Here is a 25754-nt window from a genome sequence, read left to right as displayed (position 1 = left end):
CTCTCTGTTGCTGCAATGAAGTATTTTTGTAAGTACTTCTTATGAATTTTTTTTTTGCCTTTATTTTAGCCTCATATAGAAGAGGACAGATTATATCTTTGTCTTGGTGTTCTTCTTCATTGCGAGTAACCTAATACACAGTAGATTATCAAAACATGATGGACCAATTGAGAAGTCCTGATTGATAAGTCAAGATGTACATTAGGACTGAGTTGATTATCTTCTCAGAACAGTTTAATTAACTCAGGTGAATCATATTAATTTTTAAGTTAAATTTAATAGAAGTAAGAAGCATCCTAAATAGCATGACATCTGATTACATTGTATTTTTATTTGGAGAAAAGTATTACAGAAAGATTGTATGTAGATTGATTTGTGTTGTTTATTCTAGGTACTTATACTATAAGCTGTACTTTAAGTAATGACAAGAAATTTTAAAAGTTATTAACCTTTAGCCTATAAAGGGTTTGCTATAAAAAGCAGTTGACTTTGTGTGGAATATTCAAAATAATGCAAAAAACATGGCTGTTTTTCCTTAAGATTCAAAAACCTATTTAGTATATACATTTAAAAAAATAGTAAATAAATACGGTTTTACAAATTTTCATTTCAGTTGCTTTTGCCAAGAGTAAGTTATTTGACGTTGGTAACTGACAAAGTGAAAAAGCACTTTCAGAAGGTTATGAGACAAGAAGACATTAGTGAGATATGGTTTGAATATGAAGGCACACCACTGAAATGGTGAGTGAATTTTTCTGCATTTTTAAGCATTGAGTATATGCTAGCTTTAAGAAGGTATAGTGCCCTCTAGCAATTTTAAAAAAGTTATATAAAGAAATAAATCACTAGTCTAGCTCATATAATACAGTGCATTTTATTCAAATATTTTACTGAAAATATTTCTTCCTTCTGTTGGATGCATGGGAGACCGGACACATTTGTATATATTTTCAACAGTAGATTTTTCTATAGCATAATAGTAGTGTATTTGGTTATGCGGTTGTTGGTTTTTTTTTTTCCTTTCTTCAGATACATTTAAGACTCCCCTAAGAATGTCACTCTGTGGCAGTATTCAATTTTGGTTCTATTTCCAAAGTTTTTATAATAGATCTTTATATGCACATGATTACCTAAAATGGCATCTTTCCAACCGATTGCCACATTTAGTTGATCACTGTGCCAATATGCACATTTTATCTAGCCTTGGTTTAGTATTAAAAATGTATTGATTTTCTTTTTATGTGAAAAATAATTTTGATACTATATCATTCTGAAGAAACATATTGAAAATAAATCCTAAATCTGGGCTTATCCATGTACAGATGATGTATTTTGTGCTTCCTCTGTTACTGTAGGGAGTTTTGTAAATTGTGCTTCCAAAAATATTTAGTGAAACTGGAGAAATTACAGAGAGAGGCATATAAAAAAAAAGGTTCAAGGTATGCTGGTATATAGGTGTTGAAATGCTGCCATATGAATGTAGTTGAATGAAAAGATAATAGACTGAGTCAAGACTCGAAGGAAATATGAAACGTATAAATAGGTTAAAAGTAGACTTGGATTCTGAATCTCGGAGTATTAAAACGAAGAGTTTAAAAAGAGTCTTATAAAAAAGGAAGCTAGTGGATGTTTAATAAGTGCAGTTGACTTAAATACAAGCATTACTTAGAAATAAGGAGTGAACTTTTGGAACTTACCTTGTGTTGATGAATTCCCACGAGTGAATAGATTTCTCATGATGGTTTAGAAACCTACAAGGTGATTTTGTATTGGGTTATGGGTCACGTCTCCAACTTTTTGAGGCAATTCTGGGAAAGGATGACAAAGTTCTTCATAGCATTCATTTTTTAGTAAAAACCGTACTGATGAGCTTCATAGTCATATATCAGACTGATTATGACTCTTGACTAGTTCTAGATCTCAGATAGCACAGATAAGTCCATGTTTTCTTTTTATTTCTCAGAATTGGAGGTTTTGGAATGGGAAGGTGGCTTAAAAGAAGTGTAAGAGGAGCAAGGACCAGGAGAGTAGAGGGAAAGGAAGGAGGGGGAAAGATTGTGGCTGAGTAGCAATAGGATATATCTATATTCTTGGCAGTTCTATCTGTATTATAGTTGGGTATTGAAGTTACATTGCTTTATGTGTATTAGTTGCATACACATTATTGTAAGAATCCATGTGACTGACACTAGGCTTTTCAATTTTATCATTGTAAAGTAGGGCTTCTCAACAACAGCCCTGTTGACATTTTGACCCAGATAATTTTTTGTTGTGGAAGGGCTATCCTATACATTGCAGGATTTTTAGCAGCAGCTTTGACCTCTGCCTGCCAGTGCTAGTAATAGTCCCTCTAGTCATGATTATAAAAAATGTTGCCAAATGTCCCGGGTGGAGGGGTACAAAACCACCCCCAAATGAGAAACTCTGAAAATGATGGGAAACCTCAATTTAACTTTTACAAGTAAATGAGTGCTTAGTCATCATCCTTCAGCTGCTTTTTAATCCATCCTGTATGGTGGTTGTTTTTGTATTTGATAGGATTTGTATTCTATACATTTGTATTCTGTATCAGTAAATAATGTTTGGACCCATTTCTCCCTGTTACTATGGAGTAATGATCTTGGCTTAAATATATCATGTCCTTACTTTGTCAGGATTTATCCCTTCTGAAAGTCTTTTATTAAAGAGTAAAATTAAAATTAGTTTTACTTTTAGAGAGCTTGTATGAAAGTAACTGTGGTCACATACTTCATTGTAGGTTTTGGGGTGATAACTTTTTATTATGCATGATGTCACTCTCATCGTTATATGTCTTGTTGTAAGCTCATTGTGTTTAATGGCTTTTGTTAAAACTCTGCCTTTAGTGCAGTAGTCCCCCTTTATCCTGCAGTTTTGCTTCTGTAGTTTCATTTACCCTCAGTCAGCCGTGGTCTGGAAGCAGGTGATCTCCTCTGACATATTGTCGGAAGGTGGTCAGTAGTAGCCTTACGCTGTGCCATAATGCGTATGTCATTCATCTCACTTCATCTCATCACGTAGGCATTTTATCATCTCACATCATCACAAGAAGAGTGGTGAGTACAGTACAGTAAGATATTTTGACGGACCACTTCATGTAACTTTTAATATAACTTAATTGTTCTATTATGTTATTGTTGTTAGTCCCTTACTGTGCCTAATTTATAAATGAAACGTTACCATAGGTACATTTAGGAAAAAATGTAAAATGTGTTGAATTTGGTCCTATCTGTGGTTTCAGGCACCTGCTGGGGCAGTCTCGGAATGTATCCCCTACAGATATGGCGGACTAACTACCATATTGTTAGGTACTCCATGTATTTGAGGAAGGAATAGCTTCCAGAGGTGTGAATGTAACCTAGGACCTCTGGGCTAAGTCTTGATCTTTTTCTCTTTTTCCTCCTAACTATTGCAGTTTTCTTCCACATTAAAGGAGTTATCTTCCCTGTGTTAAAGGAGTCATAGGCTATCAATGTCTGGCATTTAAGCAGTGGGCTTCATATAGGATAATCATGTAGGGAAGCAGCTACCACTGAAGTTTTGTAGGACTTGGACTTTTGAGACCATGCAAGTGTCTTAAAGAGTAGAAGAACATGTATTTGAGTAGGATGATAACATCTTTCTTATACCTGATTCTTTGGAGTTTTAAATAAAGTCAAGAGAGAAAAAAATCAAACACAAGATAATTCATAAAAGAAGGAAGAAAGAGCATAAACTGATATTCTTTCTTACTCTAGAAGTCCTATTCATATTTATTGTTATGATTGTTTAAATATCTGCACGAGATACTTCAGTATGGGCTTTGTACCTTAAGTAGCAGTATGTAAGAGGTGCTAAGTAAATGTTTGTTCACTGCATGAATGAATCTAAATTAAATTAGTCTCTTCTTTTTATTGAGAAAATGAGGCTCCAGTCAATAAAATAACTTGCTCAAATGAGTGAGTAGGACCGGATTTTGAGTTCTCAGTTCAGGGCTCTTTCTACCACACCTGCTGATATTCTATTTGCTAGTTGTTGTTTTTTTTAATTCTGTATGTTCTCTCTGCATTGCTTATGTTAATTGTCCGTCTTAGAATAGAAATATATTTAAGAGCAGTGGTGTACACATAATGAATACTTAAGGTATTGTTGATTTATAGAGAGAATCCGAGGGGTCTTTATTTGATTAATGTTTTATCCTCTACAGTCCTTTGTTTTAAAAATTACATGGCAGGTGGAAAGTGCTGATCTAACTCAAATGTAAGGATCTTTTTTTTTTTTTTTAAAGAGTGATTTGAGTTGATTAGTCAGCAGAGGGTGCTCTAACACTGCATTTTAAAAGGTGGAGTTACTTTTTACCATAAATCAAGTGTCCAAAGATTGTATTTGTTACTTTTGTATTAGACTTATTTTAAGAGAACAGTTTCTGGTTCTTCAAAAGAATACTTTGTTTGTATACCCTAATATTGGTTAGATCTTAGGCCTTCAGTATAAGTTTTAGAAAAAGTTTTCCTTTCTTCTTATTATTATCTTAGGTAAACTGACTTATTTTCAGGACTGATTGTTGAAAGTAAGAAGTTGAAACTACCTTTTGAATAAAAAAAAAAGCGGCACTGATTTTGATCTTAAACATAAACGGAATGACCCAGAATTTAATACTATATCTGTGTGGTTTCAGAAGTAAATTTTAACAAAATGACATCTTAATCACAAACACTGTGCAGGCTTTTCTCTCTTATGGATAGTCATTTTTCTAAGGTTTTGAACTTCTAAAATTTTATATATTATTTTGTAAACTTGAATTTTGAAATGTGGCTTACTTAGCATGTTAGACATTTAGTATCCCCTTGGTTATTTTTGTAATTTTTCATGCATAAGAATAGGTTTAGAAAGCTGTGAAACACAGTGCTAGTCTACAGTTGTTTGTTCCATAGATGAAGCAGGGCAAAATTTATTGTAATCATTAAATTACTTTGGTGTACATTTGAGTTGTGCCCTTTTTTATTCAATGAAATGTAATCCTGTTTCTAGTGAATCACTGTAACAGACTTATGAATAGGCTGCATTTATTTCAGTGACATGGAGCAGGATGACAGTTCTCTAGTATATGGGGAAGCTTTCTTTTGCTGCTGATGTTAGAATACTGCTTTATTATCCCACCGCAGATGTTTAGACTACTGTGAGCACCCTTGGCTGACTTAGGAACATATCCGTTATTGCTATACATGTGGCCAGTATGTGTGTATGTATTTTAGCAGTAATGAAAGGGTGAAGAAGAAACAGCTTATGCAAAGAATAATGAAAATATTACTCATTTTGAGAAATTGAATTTAGAAAAGACTAGATCAGTTTAAGGAAGAGAAAGAAAATGAATAAAATGTGAAAAATAGACCTCACACTAACTTCTGGCACAGTCAGTTGTTATGGGGCGGTAGATGGAACCTTTACTGTTGGCTCTCTTCTGGGATATATTCCAGGTTCATATCCTCACCGCTTCCTTTTCTGTTAAATTTAGGTTAGATTGGCAGGAGTAGCAACATAACAGATAAATGGCTACATTATGATTTACTTATAGTTATGGCTTATGTGGTTTCTGTGTTGTGGGTTAGCAGCCTCCTGACAAAACTATGTAGAATATCTATTTAGAGGAGTTGTACAAATTAGTACTTTTGAAACCCTTGATGTAAATCAGATTATAGTGTAAGAGAAATTCAGTACCTTTAATTTTTGCCAGTTCTGTTTTTGGTTATAGATTTTCTTGCATATTAATAAACTCATCAGAAATAAGCAGTCTTGGAACCAGTTAATTCAGATAGTATATTTGTTTGCAGTTGGTATCCTTGCATCAAAATCATTCTGACATAAACACCTGCTTTGAGCCGTATATAAGCTGTAGATGTTGACCGGACAGTATAAGGAAGTAAATAGTTTTTTTTGGTGCAGTTTTATTTTTAAGGAGTGTTACAGGGTAGTTATTAGCTATTACATTTAGAATGCTTTTATATTAATACTTTACATACATTTATATTTAAATATAAGTATTAGGAACCATAATATTTAAATTTCATCCTAATATTTATCAGGATAAAGAGTCTTCACTTACCATCTGAGGAAGTGAACTTAGATAGATAGAGTCTTCATTTACCATCTGAGGAAGTGAACTTAGATAGATACACAGACAGACATATGTTTAAGTCATTTTATAAATAACTTAGAGACGAATAAAGGAATAGTGAATGACAACTTTATTAGAGATTTTAAGAAGTATTTAAATACAGCAAATTCAGATTTTCACTCCGTATTTTCCTGGTTTTGAAGGTACAGATACCTGAAATGGGCAGTGTCTTCTGAATGCAACTAACTACTCATTTGTTGTCATGTAAATAGACGTCTAAGAGGTTCTGGCTTATTGGTACTTTACAGCAATGCTTAAAGAAGTTTTTAAAACCTTTGACAGATCATGATTTTGTTGTAAAACTTGTGTTTACATTAGTAAATACCAATTCGAATGATCAATACTTTTTCATTTCTACGTCATATGATTCCTTCCTGTCATCTTTGGTACAAATCTGCCTTTAGCACTTACCTGCTTCCTATCAGGTAAATTGCAGTGCACAAATAGCATACAAGATGTAAAAATACTATCACACATCTTTTTAGCAAAATGATCCAGATTCTTGTCATAAAATATTGTATAATGGAATTCTTGCTGTTGAACAACTAAGTGGATAAGAATGCCATCTCTTTAGAAATACGTTGTTCAAAAACAGATGAACATAGGGGAAGGGAAGGAAAAATAGAATAATATAAAAACAGAGAAGGAGGCAAACCAGAAGAGACTCTAAAATACAAAGAGCAAACTGAGGGTTGCTGGAGGGGAGGTAGGTGGGGGGATGGGCTAAATGAGTGATGGGTATTAAGGGGGCACTTGTTGGGATGAGTGTTACATGTAAGTTGCTGAATCACTAAATTCTCCTAAAACCAACACTACCCCATATGTTAACTAACTTGAATTTTAAAAATATGTATCTATCTATATAAGTATATACATACATATATATAACCAAAAAAATACATTGTTCATTAATTAGTTTTTGAATTCTGTAAAATTCGCCTAGAATATCATCTAATGACTCATAATCTGAGATTTCACTTAAATGATCAGTTTTACGGTCTAAAGTCTAAAGTACTGCTCTTTTTGTAAAAATCATCTGATTTATCGGATAATTGCGTAACATCTTCCCTTGTCAGTGTTTCCTCTCTTTCCCACTATGCATGGAAAACAAGACATTTTTTTGCTTTCAGCCATGTTAATGATACCTAAAAGCAGATGGGGTCTGGATCCTTACTTTATGCTTTCTTGAAATACGATATTCTAGGTGAAACAGTGAGAAAATGGAAGGATGCATTATTGTATCATTCTTCTAGGCATGCCATTATTCTTCCAAATTGCTACTATTTTAGTCTTTTTTATCTTTTTTTTCTTCTTTTTTTTTTTTTAGTCTTTTTTATCTTTAAAGCATAGATGGGAATAATTGATGAATAATGAAATAATTCCTAAAATGATGAACTAGAACTCCTAGAATAGAACTAACAGAGGTCTCTTTTGTAAAAATACAAGGCATTATATAGAGCTCATACAATTTAAGAGAGAAGGATGAGAATTGGATAGAATCTATAACTTTTCTATAAAGCAGCGTTTTTATTTTGGTTTTTTTTTTAATTATTATTTTTATTTTAGTTTTTGGCAGGCTAGGGCTTTTTTTTTTTCTTTTTTTCTTTTTTCCCCTTCCATGGCTTCTGAAATGTTTCTGAAGGAAACGTTCTATTATTTAGGTAATCCAGAATTTCCTTCAGTACTCATACTTGGTTATGAGAGATTTGTGTTAGATGCTAACTTTCAAATAGAGACGTTCGAGGGTGTTATTAAGAGATATAACACATATGTGACTAAAACTACCTACTGTTTTATTTTACTAGCGGGGCATTCATTCTAAATTATTTCTAAATAAATACATGATCTCTAGTAATTGATGACTTTTTCACAATTATGTTGTGTAGATGTAAGCAAACATAACTAGTATTAGTTAATATTTGAATCTTGGTTAGGCAATGTATTGGGTCACCATTTTGAGAGGAATTAGATGTATTTCCAAATTTTTCAGCTTTTAAATCTAGGCATAACTCACTGACATTTAAAGGACAGAACCGTATAGGATACCAGCTAGTCGTGTTTTTGCTTTTTTGGGGAGTATTATTTAATTCTATTTCATTATTTAAGCCACTTTAGATTCTTTGAAAGGATGATTTTAAAAATAAGGTTTGTTGAAATCTGCAAGGTTTGTATTATTAACCTTGTATTTATTGCTAAATAATTTGCTTCACTGTGAATAAAGTTATATTAGGAAATGTTCTCTTATTTAGAAGTCCAGAATATATTTTTTCTTATTAAAAACATTTTTTTTAATGTTTATTTTTGAGAGAGAGAAAGAGACAGAACGTGAGCAGGGGAGGGGCAGAGTGAGAGGGAGACACAGAATCAGAAGCAGGCTCCAGGCTCTAAGCTGTCAACACAGAGCCCAATGGCGGGGCTCAAACTCATGAGCCTTAGAGCTGAGAGATCATGACCTGGACTGAAGTCAGCCGCTTAACCGACTGAGACACCCAGGTGCCCCATAGAATTTATTTTAAAAAGGGGAACCTGGGTAGCTCAATCGGTTGAGCGTCTGACTTCGGCTCAGGTCATGATCTCACAGTTCGTGGGTTTGAGCCCTGCGTTGAGCTCTGTGCTGACAGCTCAGAGCCTGGAGCCTGTTTCAGATTCTGTGTGTGTGTGTGTGTGTGTGTCTCTCTCTCTCTCTCTCTCTCTCTCTCTCTCTCTGCCCCTCCCGTGCTCACGCTCTGTTTCTGTCTCAAAAATAAACATTAAAAAAAAAAACCCACTTTAGTTTGAGGTTGCAGAAAAATATTCAGTGACTTTGGAAAATGTTGACATGATGTTATATGAAAAAAGCAGGGTATAGTATTATGTAAAGGATAAGCTTAATCTATATTTAGATATGTATGCATAAATAGAAGGCTGGAAATTTATATGCTATAGTAATAACCAAAAATGGATGATTGTATGCTTTCTTAGGTGCTCTTCTTCTTAAAATTTTCTAAAATTTTAAGTTGTTTTAAAAATAAAAAAAGAAATTTAAATAAGCTTTAAAAAACTGGTTGTCCAATATGAACACTGGGATGATAATCAGGTATTGCAGTACTGTGATATAATAGTGGTCATGACTGATAAACGATGTTTTAGCACAATCCCATTATGTATATTGAGGCTTCGCTGGGGAATGAAATGGTTAGAAGAAGGACTAGTACCTGGCAACAATACCATATTAGCTTAGGCAAGTAACTGTGTAAAATGTTGTCTTCCTGTGATTTGTGTTTAAAGCCCCCTGATATTTGATGTTACAATATGTGCTGAAGTTTATTTTGTAGTTGTAGTTATAACTTTAAAATACTCTTTCTTAAAACGTACTCTTTTGTTTTTAGGCATTATCCAATTGGTTTGTTATTTGATCTTCTTGCATCAAGTTCAGCTCTTCCTTGGAACATCACAGTGCATTTTAAGGTATAGTTGAAGTAGCATTTCCCATTTATCCCACTTGTGGTATTTAGTAAGTAGACTTATGAGTAGAATTTTTTTTTTTAATTTTTTTTTTTCAACGTTTATTTATTTTTGGGGCAGAGAGAGACAGAGCATGAACGGGGGAGGGGCAGAGAGAGAGGGAGACACAGAATCGGAAACAGGCTCCAGGCTCTGAGCCATCAGCCCAGAGCCCGACGCGGGGCTCGAACTCACGGACCGCGAGATCGTGACCTGGCTGAAGTCGGACGCTTAACCGACTGCGCCACCCAGGCGCCCCTAGAATTTTTGTTTTAAGTGAAGTTGTTTATTGCCTCTCCTATGATACTTTTTAATGCCTAAGCTGCCACTAGTGTTCATCCATATAGGTTTCGATTTATTCCTAACTCTTGGCAGATCCATTTAAACATTGTATGTATAAATGCCTATTTGTTGGAACTGAATGTACTACATTTAAAATCTGAAATATTTTGGAATATTTATATTCATTAAAAAAAATCTCAAATAGGAAGAACAAAGTCCTGAGTTTAGATGTAGGCATAGGAGTAGGGACGGATACAGCTTAACACTGTTGAGTAACCCTAAGGCTATTTTGATTGAATTGTGAGAAAGGTTAGGAGACAGAAGTCCAAAGACAAGATCTGAGTGTGTTTTGAGAAATTTTAATTCCTGTACTTTTTAAGACCAGTCCAGATTTATTGTAACTTAATTTTGTCCCAGTATTTTATAACATGGTCTGTCTTTCCCCTTAACCACCTTGATTTTTCAGCCCCTGCTCCCCAAGCAATTCACGAATACTATTGAAGGATTGAAATACCTCTGTTAGTTGATCACTAGGCAGTGATTCTCAGAGGGTTATGGATTGTGGGAGGGAGGTATGTTAAAAGATTGAAAAGTCGTTTTAAGTGTCTAATTTGCTTTCCTGTAAGCGGCACGCATTCAGAGTCACTGCCTAAAGGCTGCTCACCCATTCTTCCTAAGATGCTTTCCTTTCCATTTTACTAAAAGTGAGTGTGTGGGTCATTGGCGTTTATTTCCCTGTCATTTGCACTAATGTGCTTTGCACAGTACCATGTTACCACAGGTTTTATTACCACAGGACCATACAGAGTGAGGATATGGTTCTGATACGTGTGACTTTCAGTTACTATGGTACCATGCAAATCAAAGGCTGCCTGTATATATAATATTTTAAGTTTAGAATGGTCTGAAGATAAAACTACTCCAAGAATAATGAGGGTAAAGGTTCCATATTGCCTAACACGTTAGTCTTTCCCATTACGTTGAAAAATAATTCCCATAATTAGATTATTTGCATGGGTGAGAAGGATGCACTCTAAGACTTTGAAATCTAGGTTAAAATATATCACAGCTACACTTTTATTTATTTATTCAGCAAATACCAGAAACCTGCTGTGTGCCAGCCAAGCACTATTCTACAAACTTGAGGTACATGAGTGAATGACCCAGAGACGCTCGAAACGCTCACACACTGTATGGTGCCCAGCTGGCACTACACACCAAGCCCTTGAATGAATCAGTGGATTGTAATAATGATAGGAAAAGCTTCAAATTGTTATGGTTGTTTTAGTGTAATGGTTCTCAAAGCAGTCTGTGGACCCATAGGGGTACCCGAAGCTCTTTGAAAAGATCCATGAGGGTAAATCTATTTCTGTAATAATAATAAGATGCTAGTTTCCCTTTCCTCTGTGTTTCCATTTGTACTCACCTGCAAAAGAGATGGTGGGTAAAACTGTGGTGCCATAGCACAAAGCCGGGCAGTGCACGCACCACACTGTGCAAGTGGTTATCGTATTCCTCACTGCCACAGTCGTTCACTTAAGACTATTCTGGATGAAGCAGTACAGGTTATTGATTATTATTAACTACATGCCTTTTCAATCTGCTTTGTGATGAAATGGAGAGTGTATATAAAGCACTTCTGCTGTATGTCAAAAATGATGGCTGTCTTAAGGAAAAGCACTTGTGCCCTTGTTTGAGGGCAGGCCAAACAAGTCACTTTGTTCGTGAAACACCATTTTTTTTATTTGAAAGAGTGACTGACAGTGTGGTTATTCATATTTGGGCATTTGTAAGACAGTTTTTTAAAATAAATGAAGTGAATCTCTCATTGCAAGGACAGCAACTGACAATATTTGTTGCCAGTGATAACGTGAACTTTTAAGTGAAAATTGGAATTTTGGAAAACATATCTGCCACCATGAGCTCGACAGCTTTATTATTCTTAAAACAATTTTCTGATGAGATTGGTGGTCATTTTAACATCTGCTTTTTAAGAAATTTTATGTAAGAAATGTGTCAGCATTTGGAGATCTACATTAATTCAGTAAACAAATAATTCCCAAATGGTCAATGCATGATGTTACAAAATAATGATTGTGAAAAAGATCTGTTCAAAATACAAGGTCAGAATCAGGGATTTTAATGTCACAGATCAAAATGTTTATTGATATGTTTTCAGATTCCACATTAATGTTATAATAAACTAAAACTAATAAGATAATTTATCTGTTTTCTACTAAGCCACACATTAAAAATATTTGTAAAACCATAAAACAGTGACAGTATTCTCCCTAAGTTTTTATTGTTGTTATTCTGGAAAATAGTTATTTTTCACAAAAAAAATGATTTTTGTGTTACATCTAATGGTATATTCTTGGTATTTTTAAATGAATTGCTTTTTGAGGTCTTTAGTAGGTCACACATTTTCTTCCCAGATGGGAAATTTATTAGAGAAATTCACAAAAAGCGGAATCTTAGAGCTAATAAGGAAATTATGGAGGATGTTTTAAATTTGCTCAAACTACCAACGTGTTTCTCATAGCTGCCCTTTGTACACTTTCTGCCCCTGGCCTGTGTTGGAAGAAAATTATTGCCCAGATTTCTTTCTGTAAATTAAGTTCCCTTTATTTAGGGTTATAAAACTTAGCTTTCCTCAAAAGTTGTCCCTGAGTGTTTAATTGATGTGGTCCATTTCTGTTGCATTACTTTATGGCTTTTGATTGATTACAATAAAATTGAGTAAGCATTACATTTGCAGGTAGCAAAGCAGTGCTTTTAGAATGAGGGAGCAGAGTTTTGTTTTTAGTTTCTAGATAATAGTTTATCAACAGATTGAATTTATCAAATAATAACTTTGTCAGTTGATATGAATGTATTTTATCTCTTATGATACTGCATTGAGTATACCAAATGGTGTCTGTATTTTAGCCATACAGTTTGCAATTTATTTCTTTTACAGTTGCTTTCAAAGATATTAATTGATTTTGATTAGGCAATAATAAGCTCTCCAAGAGACTCTGTCTGCATAAACACACACACACACACACACACACACACACACACACACACACACACACACATTGGATCATTTTGTAGTTCAGACTGAATTCTTGGTGGGGGAAATCTTTTAAAAAGCTTTCAGGTATTTTCTTTTTAACTGACTTCGATGCTTGTCATTTGAATAGATATATAATGTTCATAGTAAATGAGTTTTAATGTCTAGAGCAGTGCTCTTCAGACTTGTGCATACAAATTACCTGTGTGTCTTGTTAAGGTGAGGATTTTGATTCTGATTCTGTAGGTTTGGGCTGAAGGCAGAGGTTCTGCTTTTTTATTTTTTAATTTATTTTTCTTTTTTTTCCATTGGATTTTTAGACTTTATTGCGTGAGTTCATCATAACTTCACAGTCAGCATAGATGTTGACACATGAACATATTTTGTATCAGCTACCATAATGATTGCCATTCCTACAAGAAAACGTATTTAGTTGACAAACCACCCTCCATGGAGGAAATATTAAATGATCACCAGCTGTACAATGAGCCTTATGTTTTATTTTCTTATTTACAGTAGGAGGTCTAGCAGGACTTAACTCTAGCTAATTGATCCTTGGGCCCTGTTCTTCATGATACATATTATGTAGTAGCATAATTTCATTACATCTTATCAATAGAAGCATTATTGGTCATTATAGGAGGATTTGTTCACTGACTCCCATTATTTTCAGGCTATACATTTAACTCAACCTGAGCAAAAATTTGTTTCACAACTGTATTTGTAGGTGTTAACATAACTTTCTTCCCACTACACTTTCTTGACTTTTCAAGAATGCCACCAGCTCACTTTGATTATCCAGATGCATATACAATATGAAATACTACCTCATCCATAGGTTCATTCATTTCATTAACAGCAGTGATATTAATAATTTTCTTAATTTTAGAGGAATTTGCATATAAACAAATACCAATAGTAGAATTAATAGCTACTTATTTCAAATGACTACATGGATGCCCCCCTCCCCCATATCATACATTTGAAGATTCTTCATAAGAAAGGAAGGAGTCAAACCTGCTCAAACTGGTGTCAAGTCAGTATCATAACTCCTATGTCTTTCTAAATGAGTGAGGTATTAGTAAAAATTATATAACTTTGTCAAAGTGAAATTATAGGTTCAAACACTTTATATCTTGTTTTTATTTTAAGTTTATTTTGAGATAAAGTGTGCATGGGGGAGGGGCATAGAGAGAGGAAGAGAGAGAGGGACTCCCAAGCGGCCCTATGCTATCAGTGTGAGCCCTCTGTCAGTGTGAGCCCGATCTGGGGCTTGATCTCCGTGAGATCATGACCTGAGCCGAAATCAAGAGTCAGACACTTAATGGGCTGAGCCACCCAGGTGCCCCTCAAACACCTCATATCTTGATGACATATCCATTCTGGCTTGGTTTCTAAGATGCAGCATCACCTATTGTACAATTTTTACACTTCATGATCATACATTATAATTGTTCTGAATAGCTCCTTAGTGATTTACCTTATTTCATTGATGTTAACACCTAACCTAACTCACATAAGTACAATAGACATGCAAGAAGTAGAAACAGCTTGAACTATTCTTCCAGCCATTATCCTAATCTTAGTTGTCCTGCCATCACTATGAATAGATGAAGTTAATAATTCTTGCCTTACTGTAAAGACTGTGGGTCATCAATGATATTGAAGCTATGAATATATACATTTTTATTTATTTTTCTCATCATGATAAATGTACTCTTGAATCCCCATCCCCTATTTCCCCCATCCCCTTACCCACCTCCCCTCTGGTAACCATCAGTTTGTTCTCTATAGTTAAATCTGCTTTTTGGTTTCTCTCTCTCCCTCTCTCCTTCTCTCTCTCTCTCCCTCTCTCTCTCTTTTTACTGGTTTGTTTTGTTTCTTAAATTCCACATGTGAGTGAAATCAAATGATTTATCTCTTTCTCTGACTGACATTTCATTTAGCATTATACTCTAGCTCTATCCATGTTGTTGACAAGGGCGAGATAATCATTCTTTTTTACGGCTGAATAATAATCCCACTGTATATTTGTGTGTGTGTGTGTGTGTGTGTGTGTGTGTGTGTGTGTGCGTGCGCGCATGTGTATGCACGCATGCACCACTTCTTTATCCTTTCATCTATTGATATGGACACGTGGGCTGCTTCCATAGTATGGCTGTTGAGGTTCTGTATTTTTAACAAATTCACAGGTAATGTAATACTGTTGGTCCAGCAGACCACATGTGGAATAACATGAGTTTGGAGAACAGTGCAGATCTAAAAGTTAACGATATTGTGTAAAGAACCAAAAGGTTGTAAGGATGATTCAGAAAATTAAAATGTTTTTAGAAATTTTTACATTATTTTTGGAATTCTGAGAGAGAAATAATTACATAATTGTGAAGTGTTAACTGCTTTAAAACGTAGATCTGGATATTTACTTTGTTTTCTTTCCCTGTTTATCAAAACAAGAATGAAAATGGTAACTTCTTCAGACTTTTCTAATTAGCATCAAGAACATTTTTGATTCCTAAACTTCATTAGCTTATTGAGAAAATTATTTCTCTTCTTCACTTTTTTATTTAAAAAATTTAAATGTGTATTGGAAAAGTTGAGAGTTGTCAGGTGAACATCTACATATTTTTTTACCTGGATTTGCCAGTTGCTAACATTTTGCTACCTTTGCTTTATTTTTCTTTCTCTATGGTTTTCTCATCTGAAATTTTCATTACTCCTATAGGCATGCTGTTTGCAAAGCTGCATTATAATTAAAAAGTTGCTTACAGTGTGTTAAATTTTTAAAAAGAAATTTGTAGTGTGATTCAAAAATATAGTAACATCAGGTGAAGATAGTGGGCTCTTTAAAATGCCCAGTTCTATTGCATATCCTAAGTAAGAGTTTCATGAGCAAACAAAGTCAACAGTAACTTGGTGTTTTTCTTTCTGTCCTGATAATGTGGTACTAAATTGGTATAACTTGGTTCTGATAAGAGCACAAATTTTAATTCTGAATTTTGGCTGTGATTATTAGGTGTAATGGTTGAAATTTGCTAGGTAAAAGAGGGTCAGCATTAAGGTAAGTGCTTCTGTGCAAACACTACAGAATGATTGTGACTAGACAAAATTAGGTTTTTGGATCAAAGTATTCTCTATCTTTCCTACAATGCTTAAAAGGCACTACTGTGGGTTCTGACTGTTCTTTAAATAATTTGTATGACTGCCCCACACCCTTTTTCTGACGAACAGATCCTTTCTTGCTAGGCCAAGAGCCCCTGTGTCTCCCTGGGGAAATTTACTATATCTCTGCTTCTTCACTATGTGTTGAAGACATAGGTCTGAGGTAGCCCTCCCTGTTCTTGAGTACACATCACAGTCAGCTTCTGCTGCAGGTACTTGCCAGCTCTAAATATTGGTGGTTGTTTCGTAGTATCTGTCAGTAGTGTATTATATTAATTATTTGTTGCTGTGTAATAGATCACCACAAATGTAGCAGTTTAAAACAACACAAATTTATTATCTCACAGTTTCTGGGGATCTTTCTTCTTCTTAGGGTCTCACTGTAACCGTGGTGTTGGCTGAGCTACATTCTTGCCTGGAGACTGAGAATCTTCTTCCAGGCTCATTCATGTTGCTGGCAGATTTCATTTATTTGTGTTTGTAGGACTGAGGGCTCTTTCTTATGTTAGAGGCTGCACTGAGTATCTAAAGGCTGCTTGAAGTTCCTTGCCATGTGGACTTTCCTGGTATGGCAGCTTACTTCACTGGGTCAACAAGAAGTCTCTAGAGCTAGAGACATTAAAATTTTTTTAATGTTTATTTATTTTTGAAAGAGAGAGAGAGAAACAGACATAGAGACAGAGCGTGTGGGGAAGGGGCAGAGAGAGAGGGAGACACAGAATCTGAAGCAGGCTCTAGGCTCTGAACTGTCAGCACAGAGCCTGATGCAGGGCTCAAACCCACGAACCATGAGATCATGACCTAAGCTGAAGTCGGATGCTCAACTGACTGAGCCACCCAGGCACCCTATGATTGGAGTTTTATATAGCATGACTTAATCGTAGGAGTAAGATCCCATAGCCTTTGCCATATTCTTTTGGTTAAATGCAAATAAAAGTCTTGTCTATAGTCTAGGGGAAGGGATTGCAGAATGGTGTGAAGGAGGTGGAGATCATGGAGGGTCATGTATACTTAAAACTTTATAAAATATGGTTTGTTTAGCCATTAATTTATTCATTGAATATTTATTGAGGTTAACATCTGCTTTTCAGCTATGACAGAGTAATTGGATTGGATTTTTCCTCCAGCCATAAACAGCTATAAAACTGGACAAAATATATGAAGTAGAGCTCTTTTCAGGCACTGGACATTAGAGAGAAAGAACAAACAAGGTGAGCACCACATTTAGCCCATCTCTGTGCTTCAGGGCAGTTTCCTGACTGTGTCATGGGGAATGAAACTCAAATAGAGCAGGCAAGTCCTGCTGAGTTAAGGATGCAGAAATTGGAGTTCTGAGCCACTGAAGCAGCTGGAATTTGCTAAGCAGGGTATCAAAGAAGAAAGTATCAGTGTGACTTTCCCAAGAGTCCTTTACTGAGAGTTGGGCTAAACATGCATAGGCAATATTCCTCAAGGCCAACTAGAGAATGCATGTTAGATTGGGATAGGTCCCATTATACCTGGAGAGGTTGGATTCCAGCTCATCTGGAGAGAGACCTAGTTAACCTAACTAAACATTTATCTGAGACCAGAAAGACCATGCTATAGGAGTAAGAATTATATCTCAGAGCAAGATTAGCAGATTATGATCTGTGCTAAATCTGGCCTACTGATTGTTTTGTGTGGTTTGTGATCTAAGGATGGTTTTTATATTTTTTAGTGGCTGAAAAAATGATTACACAAGAATAGTATTTTGCGAAGCTTGAAAATTATGTGGAATATACATTCTAGTGACCGTAAATAAATTTGTTTTAAAATGCAGCCATCAATGCTAATTCATTTACATATTACTTTTGGGCTACATAGGCAAAGTTGAGCACTTGCTATAGACACTGTATGGCCCACAAGTCTAATACTTTTACTGTCTAGCCTTTTACAGAAAAAGGGTGGCCAACTCCCATTAAAGAGCAAGGATTGCTTTGGATCTGCTCTAATAAAGCCTAAAATTAGGCCTTTTTGGGATCATACAGAGAGGCACCAGGCAGAACAAAACTCACCAAGAAAGACAATACAATCTAGAAAACCCCACCATATTTACAGGGTTCAGCATACAACTAATTATTACTATGCATGCAAATAAACAGGAAAATTTGAACCATATCAAGGGCAAGAATGCTATCGATAGAAACTGGTCCTGAGATAACCCACATTTGAAATTCGGAAAAATGAATTAAAGCAACTATTAACTCAATGACTTAAAATAAGATTACACAATTATAGAACTGAAAAGAATAATATCTGAAATGAAAAATACACTGGATGGGCTTAACGGTGAATTGGAGATGACACAAGATGGGTTCTGTGAACTTACAGTCAGATCCATAGAAATTATCCAATATGAAGAATCAAAAGAAGAAAATCAGTGCTGGTGGTGGGGGAGACAGAGTCCCGATGACCTCTTGGATAATATCAAGCACTCTTACATATATGTACTTAGAGTCCTAGGAGGAGAGGTAAGAGGGAAGGATTCAGAAAAATGTTTTTAAGAAATAATGATTAGACTGCCATTTTTAGTTTTTTTTTTTTTTTAATGTTTCCTTTATTTTTGAGAGAGAGAGAATGTGAACAGAGGAGGGGCAGAGAGAAAGGGAGACAGAACATCTGAATCAGGCAGTGTACTGATGGCAGAGAGCCCAGTGCAGGGCTTGAACTCATGAACTTTGAGATCATAACCTGAGGTGAAGTCTGATGCTTAACCAACTGAGACATCCAGGCTCCCCTTAACTGTTTTTTTAATGTTTATTTATTTTGAGAGAGAGAGCATGTGTACACGCGTTTGTGCAAGTGGGTGAAAGGCAGAGAGAGGGGGAGAGAGAGAATCCCAAAGCAGTCTCTGCACTGTGAGCACAGAGCCTGACGTGTGGCTCGACTTCTCGAACCATGAGATCATGACCTGAGCCCAGATCCAGAGTCGGATGCTTGACTGACTTAGCTACCCAGGTGCCCCGATTAGACTCCCATTTCTTTATTTCAAAGCTACAGTAACCTAAACTCCATAGTATTGGCCTAAGGACAGACATAAATCAGTGGAGTAGAAGTGAGAGTCAAGACTAAAACATAAATTTGTGGGCAGTTGATTTTCTATATGGGTGCCAAGGCAGTTCAGTGAGGGAAAGAATAGTTTTTCAACAGATTGTGCTGGCAAACTGGATACCCACATGTAAGAGAATGAAAGTGACTGTATATTAAAAAAAAAATAATACGTTGGAATGGATCAGAGACCTAAATGTAAGAACTAAAATTATTAAACTTTCAGAAAAATAAATAAATTTGTGACATTGGATTAGGCAGTGAATTATTGGGTATAACACTGAAACCAAAGCCGGGGTGGGGGGGGGGGGGACAGGTAAATTGGACTTGATCAAAATGAAAACCTTTGTGCTTCAAAGGACGTAAAAAGATAACCCATAAGAGAAAATATTTGCAAAATCATATTCTCTAAGAAGGGTTTAGTGTCCAGAATATATAAAGAACTAGAATTCAATAATAAAAAGGTAAAGAGCCCAATTAAAAATGAGCGTAAAAATGAACAAACAAAAAATGGGCAAAGTATTTGAGTAGACATTTCTCCAAAGAAGATATATAAGTGGCCAACAAGCATGTGAAATGATGCTCAGAATAGTTATTAAAGAAAGGCAAAGAAAGACACCATTGAGTTTTCTCTTTGACCCACTAAGATAACTATAATCAAAAAGCTGGATAATAACAGGTGTTAGAGTGTGGATTAATTGGTACTCTCATATGTTACATGTTACTATTAGAAATGTAAAATGATGTGGCTGCTTTGGAGACCAGTCTGACAGTTCCTCAAATGATTAAACATAGACTTGCCATGTGACCCACCAATTCCAGTCATAGTTATTTACCCCAGGGAATTGAAAACATATGTCCACGTAAGAACTTGCACATGGATGTTCATAGCAGCATTAGTCACAATAGCCAAAAAATGGAAGCAACCCCAATGCTTATCAACTGATGAATGAGTAAACAAAATGCATAGCCATACAATAGAATAACATGGATCAACATGTTCAAATAACATGTTCAAATAACAATTTGAAACAACATGGATTTGAACTGCGTGGGTCCACTTACATACAGGTTTTTTTTTTTTTTTATAAACATACTACAGTATTATAAATGTATTTTCTTTTCCTTATTATTTTCTTTAAAAAATTTTTTTTTCAACGTTTATTTATTTTTGGGACAGAGGCACAGAGCATGAACAGGGGAGGGGCAGAGAGAGAGAGAGACACAGAATCAGAAACAGGCTCCAGGCTCCGAGCCATCAGCCCAGAGCCTGATGCGGGGCTCGAACTCACGGACCGCGAGATCGTGACCTGGCTGAAGTCGGACGCTTAACCGACTGCGCCACCCAGGCGCCCCAATTTCCTTATTATTTTCTATTCTCTAGCTCACTTTATAGTAAAATACAGTATACAAAACATACATAAAATAGGTGATTGACTGTTTATGTTATTGTAAGGCTTCCAGTCAGGTTATTCATAATTAAATTTCTGGGCAGTCAAAAGTTACATGTAGATTTTCAACTGCATAGGGAGGGATGTGAGTTGGCACTTCTAACCACTTGTTCAGGGTCAACTCTATAATTTAGTCATGGAAAGGAATGAAGTATTGATCCATGCTATGGCATAGATGAACTTTGAAATGTCATGCTAAGTGAAAGAAGGAAGACACAAAAGACTGCATATTGTATACACATTGGGATGCATTTATATGAAATGTCCAGAATGTGCAAAATCTAGAGACAGAAAGTAAATTAGTATGACTGCTTATAAATACGAGGTTTTTCTGGAGTTACATAATTTGATAGTAGTGATTGTTGTACAACCTTGTGAATATACTTAAAACTACTGAAATGTACTTTTTTAAATGGTGAATTTTAAGCAAATAACATCTGAATTATATCTCAGTTTCTAAAAAAGAAATAATGGTTAATGATTTTTTGTATTTGGGGGAGAAAACAATCTGTGTATTGGAAGAAGCTCAGGAAATTCTAAGCAAGTAAATATGTAGCATACCTAGGCATATCATAATCAAAATTCTGAAACCCAGTAATATATAGAAAATCTTGAAAGCTGCTACAAAAAAAGAAACATGACCTAAAAGAGAACAGTAAATGATGATGAATGATGGATGATGTCTTATGAGAAATCAAAATACAATACAGTGACATCTTAAGACACTGAAAGAAGCTACAGACAGGAGTGAAGAATACCAGAAATGGTTAATAAAATGGTAAATACAAAAGATTACCTCCTTTAACTGCTTTAAAAGGGATATGACTGTTTAAAATAAGAATGATAGAATTTTACAGAAGGGTTAATACTACCATTGAAATAAAATATATGACCACAGTTGTCTAAAGGATAGGGTCACTGAATCCTCAGTTAACTCTGGGTCAAAGAAGAATCACAAGCGAAATTTAAAAATACTTCAAACTAAATGATAATGGAAACACAACATAATTAAAGTTTGTGAGCTTCATATAAAACCAAGCTTAGAGGAACTTACAAACTTTCTGTAGTAGAAAACATAATTTATACTGATATCAGGAATGAAAAATGGAATATTACTACAGATCCTATAGCTATTAAGAGGATAGTGAGAAATAAAATGAACAACTTTATGCCAGCAAATTTGACAAATTGACATACTCAGTGAAAATACAATTTACTGAAACTGACACAATAAATAGCAGATATGAATAACCCCTAAATGTATATAGAAGTTGGATTTGTCATTAAAAAAACTTTCTTGTAAAGTGAAATTTGTAAAGTTTCATTGGTGAATTCTATCGAATATTTAAGGAATAAATAGTACCCAATCTTTACAGACTTTTTTTTCAGAAAATAGAAAGGGAGGAAATATTTCCCAGTTTGCTCAACAGGCCAGAGTAACTGATGCCAGAATGTGTAATGGATATTAAAAGAAAAAAAAAAAAAAAAACAAAACACAGACCAATATCCCTCATGAACATAAATGCAAAAACTCTCAAGAAAATACTAACAAACTGAATCTAGCAATATAGGAAAAGGACAATACACCACGACTGTGTTGAGGTTGTCCCAGAAATACAAGGGTGATTCAGCTTTCAAATATCAATGAATACATATAATTCAGCACATTTACAGACAAAGGTAGAAAAATCATACAGTCACATAGATCCTTGCTGAAAAAGGCTTTTGACAAAATTCAGTATCCATTTGTCCTCAAAACACTTAGCAAATTTAGGAATAGAAGGGAATTTCTTTGATTTGACACAGAGTAAGTATAAAAGCCTATAGCTAAAATCATGCTAAACGGTGGTTTACTGAATGTTTCACCCTAAGATCAGGAAAAAGGCAAGGATGTCTATTCCCATGACTTCTATGGGCAGTTTTACTCTACTGCAAAATATGTATTCCTAAAAAACAATATGCTGTTAAAAATCACAGGACTTGGGGGAAAATTCATTAAGGGCACAAAACTGAAAACTTTATTAGTGACAAAAAAATATAGGAACCTAATAAAAGCACAGTTTTACATATATTAAATGGTTAAGTACATAAATACTACAATAAATATGGCACTTTATACTGAAAAAGACTGGAAGTTTGGTTTGTAGAAATGAGCATTGGAAGAGTTTGCAGCCTGTCACTTATTGTGAAGTGGTGGAAGGAAAGTTGTCTCAAATCAGACAAAACCGTAACACCAGATGTGGATGAGTGTAGCTTGTAACGGGAATCGAGGAGGCAGGTGCATTGCCGAAGTGTGTGTGATTTGTGTATTTTGTGGCTCAGTTTAGCTGGGTGCCGTTTCTTTATTCACCTAGTATTTCTGGTGGACAGTATTTACAAAAGTAAATATGAAGTTCACATTCCTCAGATTGTTCTCTAATATATCACTTGCTTTGGAACCAATCCAAAAAACTTGAATGGTGTATATACACAAATGTGTATATACATACATATAAATTATTCATATGTATTCACATAATATGTGTATGTGTATAGATGAATAACCAATTAGCACATGAAAAGGCACTCAACACTTTTAGTCATCAGGGAAGTGCCTATTAAAACCACAATGAATGCTTACTTTGGCAGTGTATAAATCGGAATTGGAATGAGAGGAGATAAGGATGACACACACAGTTGTGAAGCATTCCATATTTAAAACAAAAAAAAAGACTAAAATTAAAAAGACTGACAGCACCAAGTTTGAGGACATGGAATAACCAAAACTCTCATAACTTGGTGGTGGTTGTGTAAAATTGTGGTGTCACCTTGGAAAACAATTTGGCAGTTTCTAAATAATGTTAACCATAAACTTATTCTGTGATCCAGCATTTCTGTTTTAAGGTAAATACCCAAGAAAAATGAAAACATGTTCACAAAATATTTGTACACTGAAGTTCACAGCAGCTTTCTTAATAATAGCTACAATCTGGATACAATCTTAATGTAAGATTTTTGGATGAACGGACTGGTTTAACAATTCAGTGGTATACTACTCCGCAGCAAAAAGGAACTATTTATACATGCAGTAACAGATGAATTTCAAAAGCATCGTGCTAAGTAAAAGATGCTGGATTATACAATACTGCATTTTATGATTCTATTTGTATGTGATTGTATTATAGGCAAAACTAATCTTGTGTTACAAATCAGACAAGCTGGGTCAAAATGAGGGGGAACTGATTGCAAAGGGCCCCAAAGAACTTTTTGGGTGTAGTGACGGTAATATTGTATATCTTATTTGGGCAGATTTAACTGTTTACCTGTATACTTAAAATTTTTGCGTTTCACTCTGTGTGAATCAGTAACACTGACTTGATTTAAAAAGTTTACTGAGAAAGGACAGGTGAGAACAGTCATAGTCTCTGCCTTGTGGAGGTTAAAAGTGGTGTGACATAAGAACGTAAGTGACATAGAGTTAAGTATATGAACTTTGTGAACTTAACCCAGACTTGGGATGTAAAAAATTTCCTGGAGGAGGTGATGTAAATCTGAACCTGAAGAAGGAGGAGGATATTTTTGTAGTTGTGTAAGTGGCCAAGTGATAGGCAAGGAGAAAGAGGGTTCTAGGCAGAGGAGATGTTTTGTGTAGAGGCACAGAAATGAGGGAGTAAGGCTGAGAGAATGAGCGGGTGACGGATAATCAAGATCATCGGAGCAGAGAATGTGTGTGGGAGAAGGGAAAGAGAATGGAGTATGTGAAGTGGGAGCAAGAGATTATGATGAAGAGGTTAGCAGAGATGTAAGTCTTTCAGAACCTCGAAGGCTTTGGGAGAAGTTTGATTTTTTTCCTGAAAGTAGAGCAGAGCAGCTGAGTGTGAGAAGATCTGATTTGTATTTTAGGAAAATCACCGTGACTCCCAACGTGAAAATCGAATTAAAGGGCTTAGGACTTTGGGCATGAGACCCAGCTTCAAGGCTTCTCAGAAATATCGGATAGTTGTCAGTTTGTACTAGGAAAACGGCTCTGGGGATGTTGAAAGTGAATGGATTCAGATCTATTGGGGATGTGGACTCAGTAGAACTTGACTGAATGTGGGAGGTGGAGAGGAGGAATCAAGAGGACATTTCTTTTGGATTTGCTGAAGCCTCATATGCCTACTGATATATCTACTAGATTAATGAGCATATGCATCCTTGTCATGAGAAGGATCTTGGCTGGGACAGATATCAAGACTTATTAGTCCATAAATGGTGTGGAAGTAGGAAAGCTTATGAGGGTGAGTATGGAATGAAAAAAGCAATGAGGTCCTAGGCTAGAAACTTGAAGAATACCGGCATTTAAGGAATGGCGCTGGAATAGGCTTTTTGCAAATGAGAATGAGAGAAGATCAGAGAAAATGAGAAGTGTGGTATCACAGACTTGAGGATGACTGCTTCAAGGAGTGTATTCAAAGATCTAGATGTTTGGTGAGAGCTTAAAACAAGGGCTGAAAGGTACCATTGCTCACCTTCAAGAGAGCAGTTTGCAAGAGTGGTGAGGGTAGCAGACAGATTACATGGATAATAAGAGCTGACTGCCAGCTTGGTCACCTTAAAGGTTGGCTCTGAAGGGAAGAAGAAAGAGGACTGTAACCAGAGGGAAGTTGGTTTTTTTTTTTAATTTAAGTTTTATTTTATTATTATTATTTTAATTTTATTTAATTTGCATGTAAATAAGTTAGCATATAGTGTAACAATGATTTCAGGAGTAGATTCCTTAATGATTCCTACCCATTGAGCCCATCCCTCCTCCCACAACCCCTCCAGTAACCCTCTGTTTGTTCTCTATATTTAAGAGTCGGTTTTGTCCCCGTCCCTGTTTTATATTATTTTTGCTTCCCTTCCCTTATGTTCATCTTTTTTTTTTTTTTTAATTTTGCTTTGGGTGCATGTTTTATTTGTAGGAACAAATAATGGGAAACAGTGATTAGAGAGAAAATCGTTAAAAATGATTTCTAGGAAGAGGGGAATAATTAATTGCATTGAGTTTCAAAGATTCAAAAAGATGGGATATAGCAAATAGCATGGTAGATACTCCTTAGATTGTACCAGGAGGGAAGGA

The 25754-nt window shown here is 35.3% G+C and overlaps 1 protein-coding gene across 3 annotated transcripts in view; it reads left to right on the top strand.

Moving 5' to 3' along the window:
- Positions 1–25754, top strand: part of ATG5 (autophagy related 5) — a 130226-nt gene that overhangs the window by 20241 nt on the left and 84231 nt on the right. Inside the window, exons 2-4 of one of the 3 annotated variants that reach the window (XM_019831033.3) lie at positions 70–247; positions 614–741; positions 9541–9619. In XM_019831033.3, the coding sequence (XP_019686592.1) occupies positions 683–741; positions 9541–9619 (138 nt within the window). In that variant the 5' untranslated portion in view covers positions 70–247; positions 614–682. The remainder of the gene's footprint in view (positions 1–69; positions 248–613; positions 742–9540; positions 9620–25754) is intronic. The other 2 variants (XM_003986419.6, XM_006931914.4) reach the window with 2 other exon arrangements.

The sequence above is a fragment of the Felis catus genome, chromosome B2 (assembly GCF_018350175.1).
Source record: "Felis catus isolate Fca126 chromosome B2, F.catus_Fca126_mat1.0, whole genome shotgun sequence".
Taxonomy (NCBI): Eukaryota; Metazoa; Chordata; class Mammalia; order Carnivora; family Felidae; genus Felis; species Felis catus.
The sequence above is the reverse complement of the archived record's forward strand: the minus strand, read 5'-3'. Positions and strand labels throughout refer to the sequence as shown.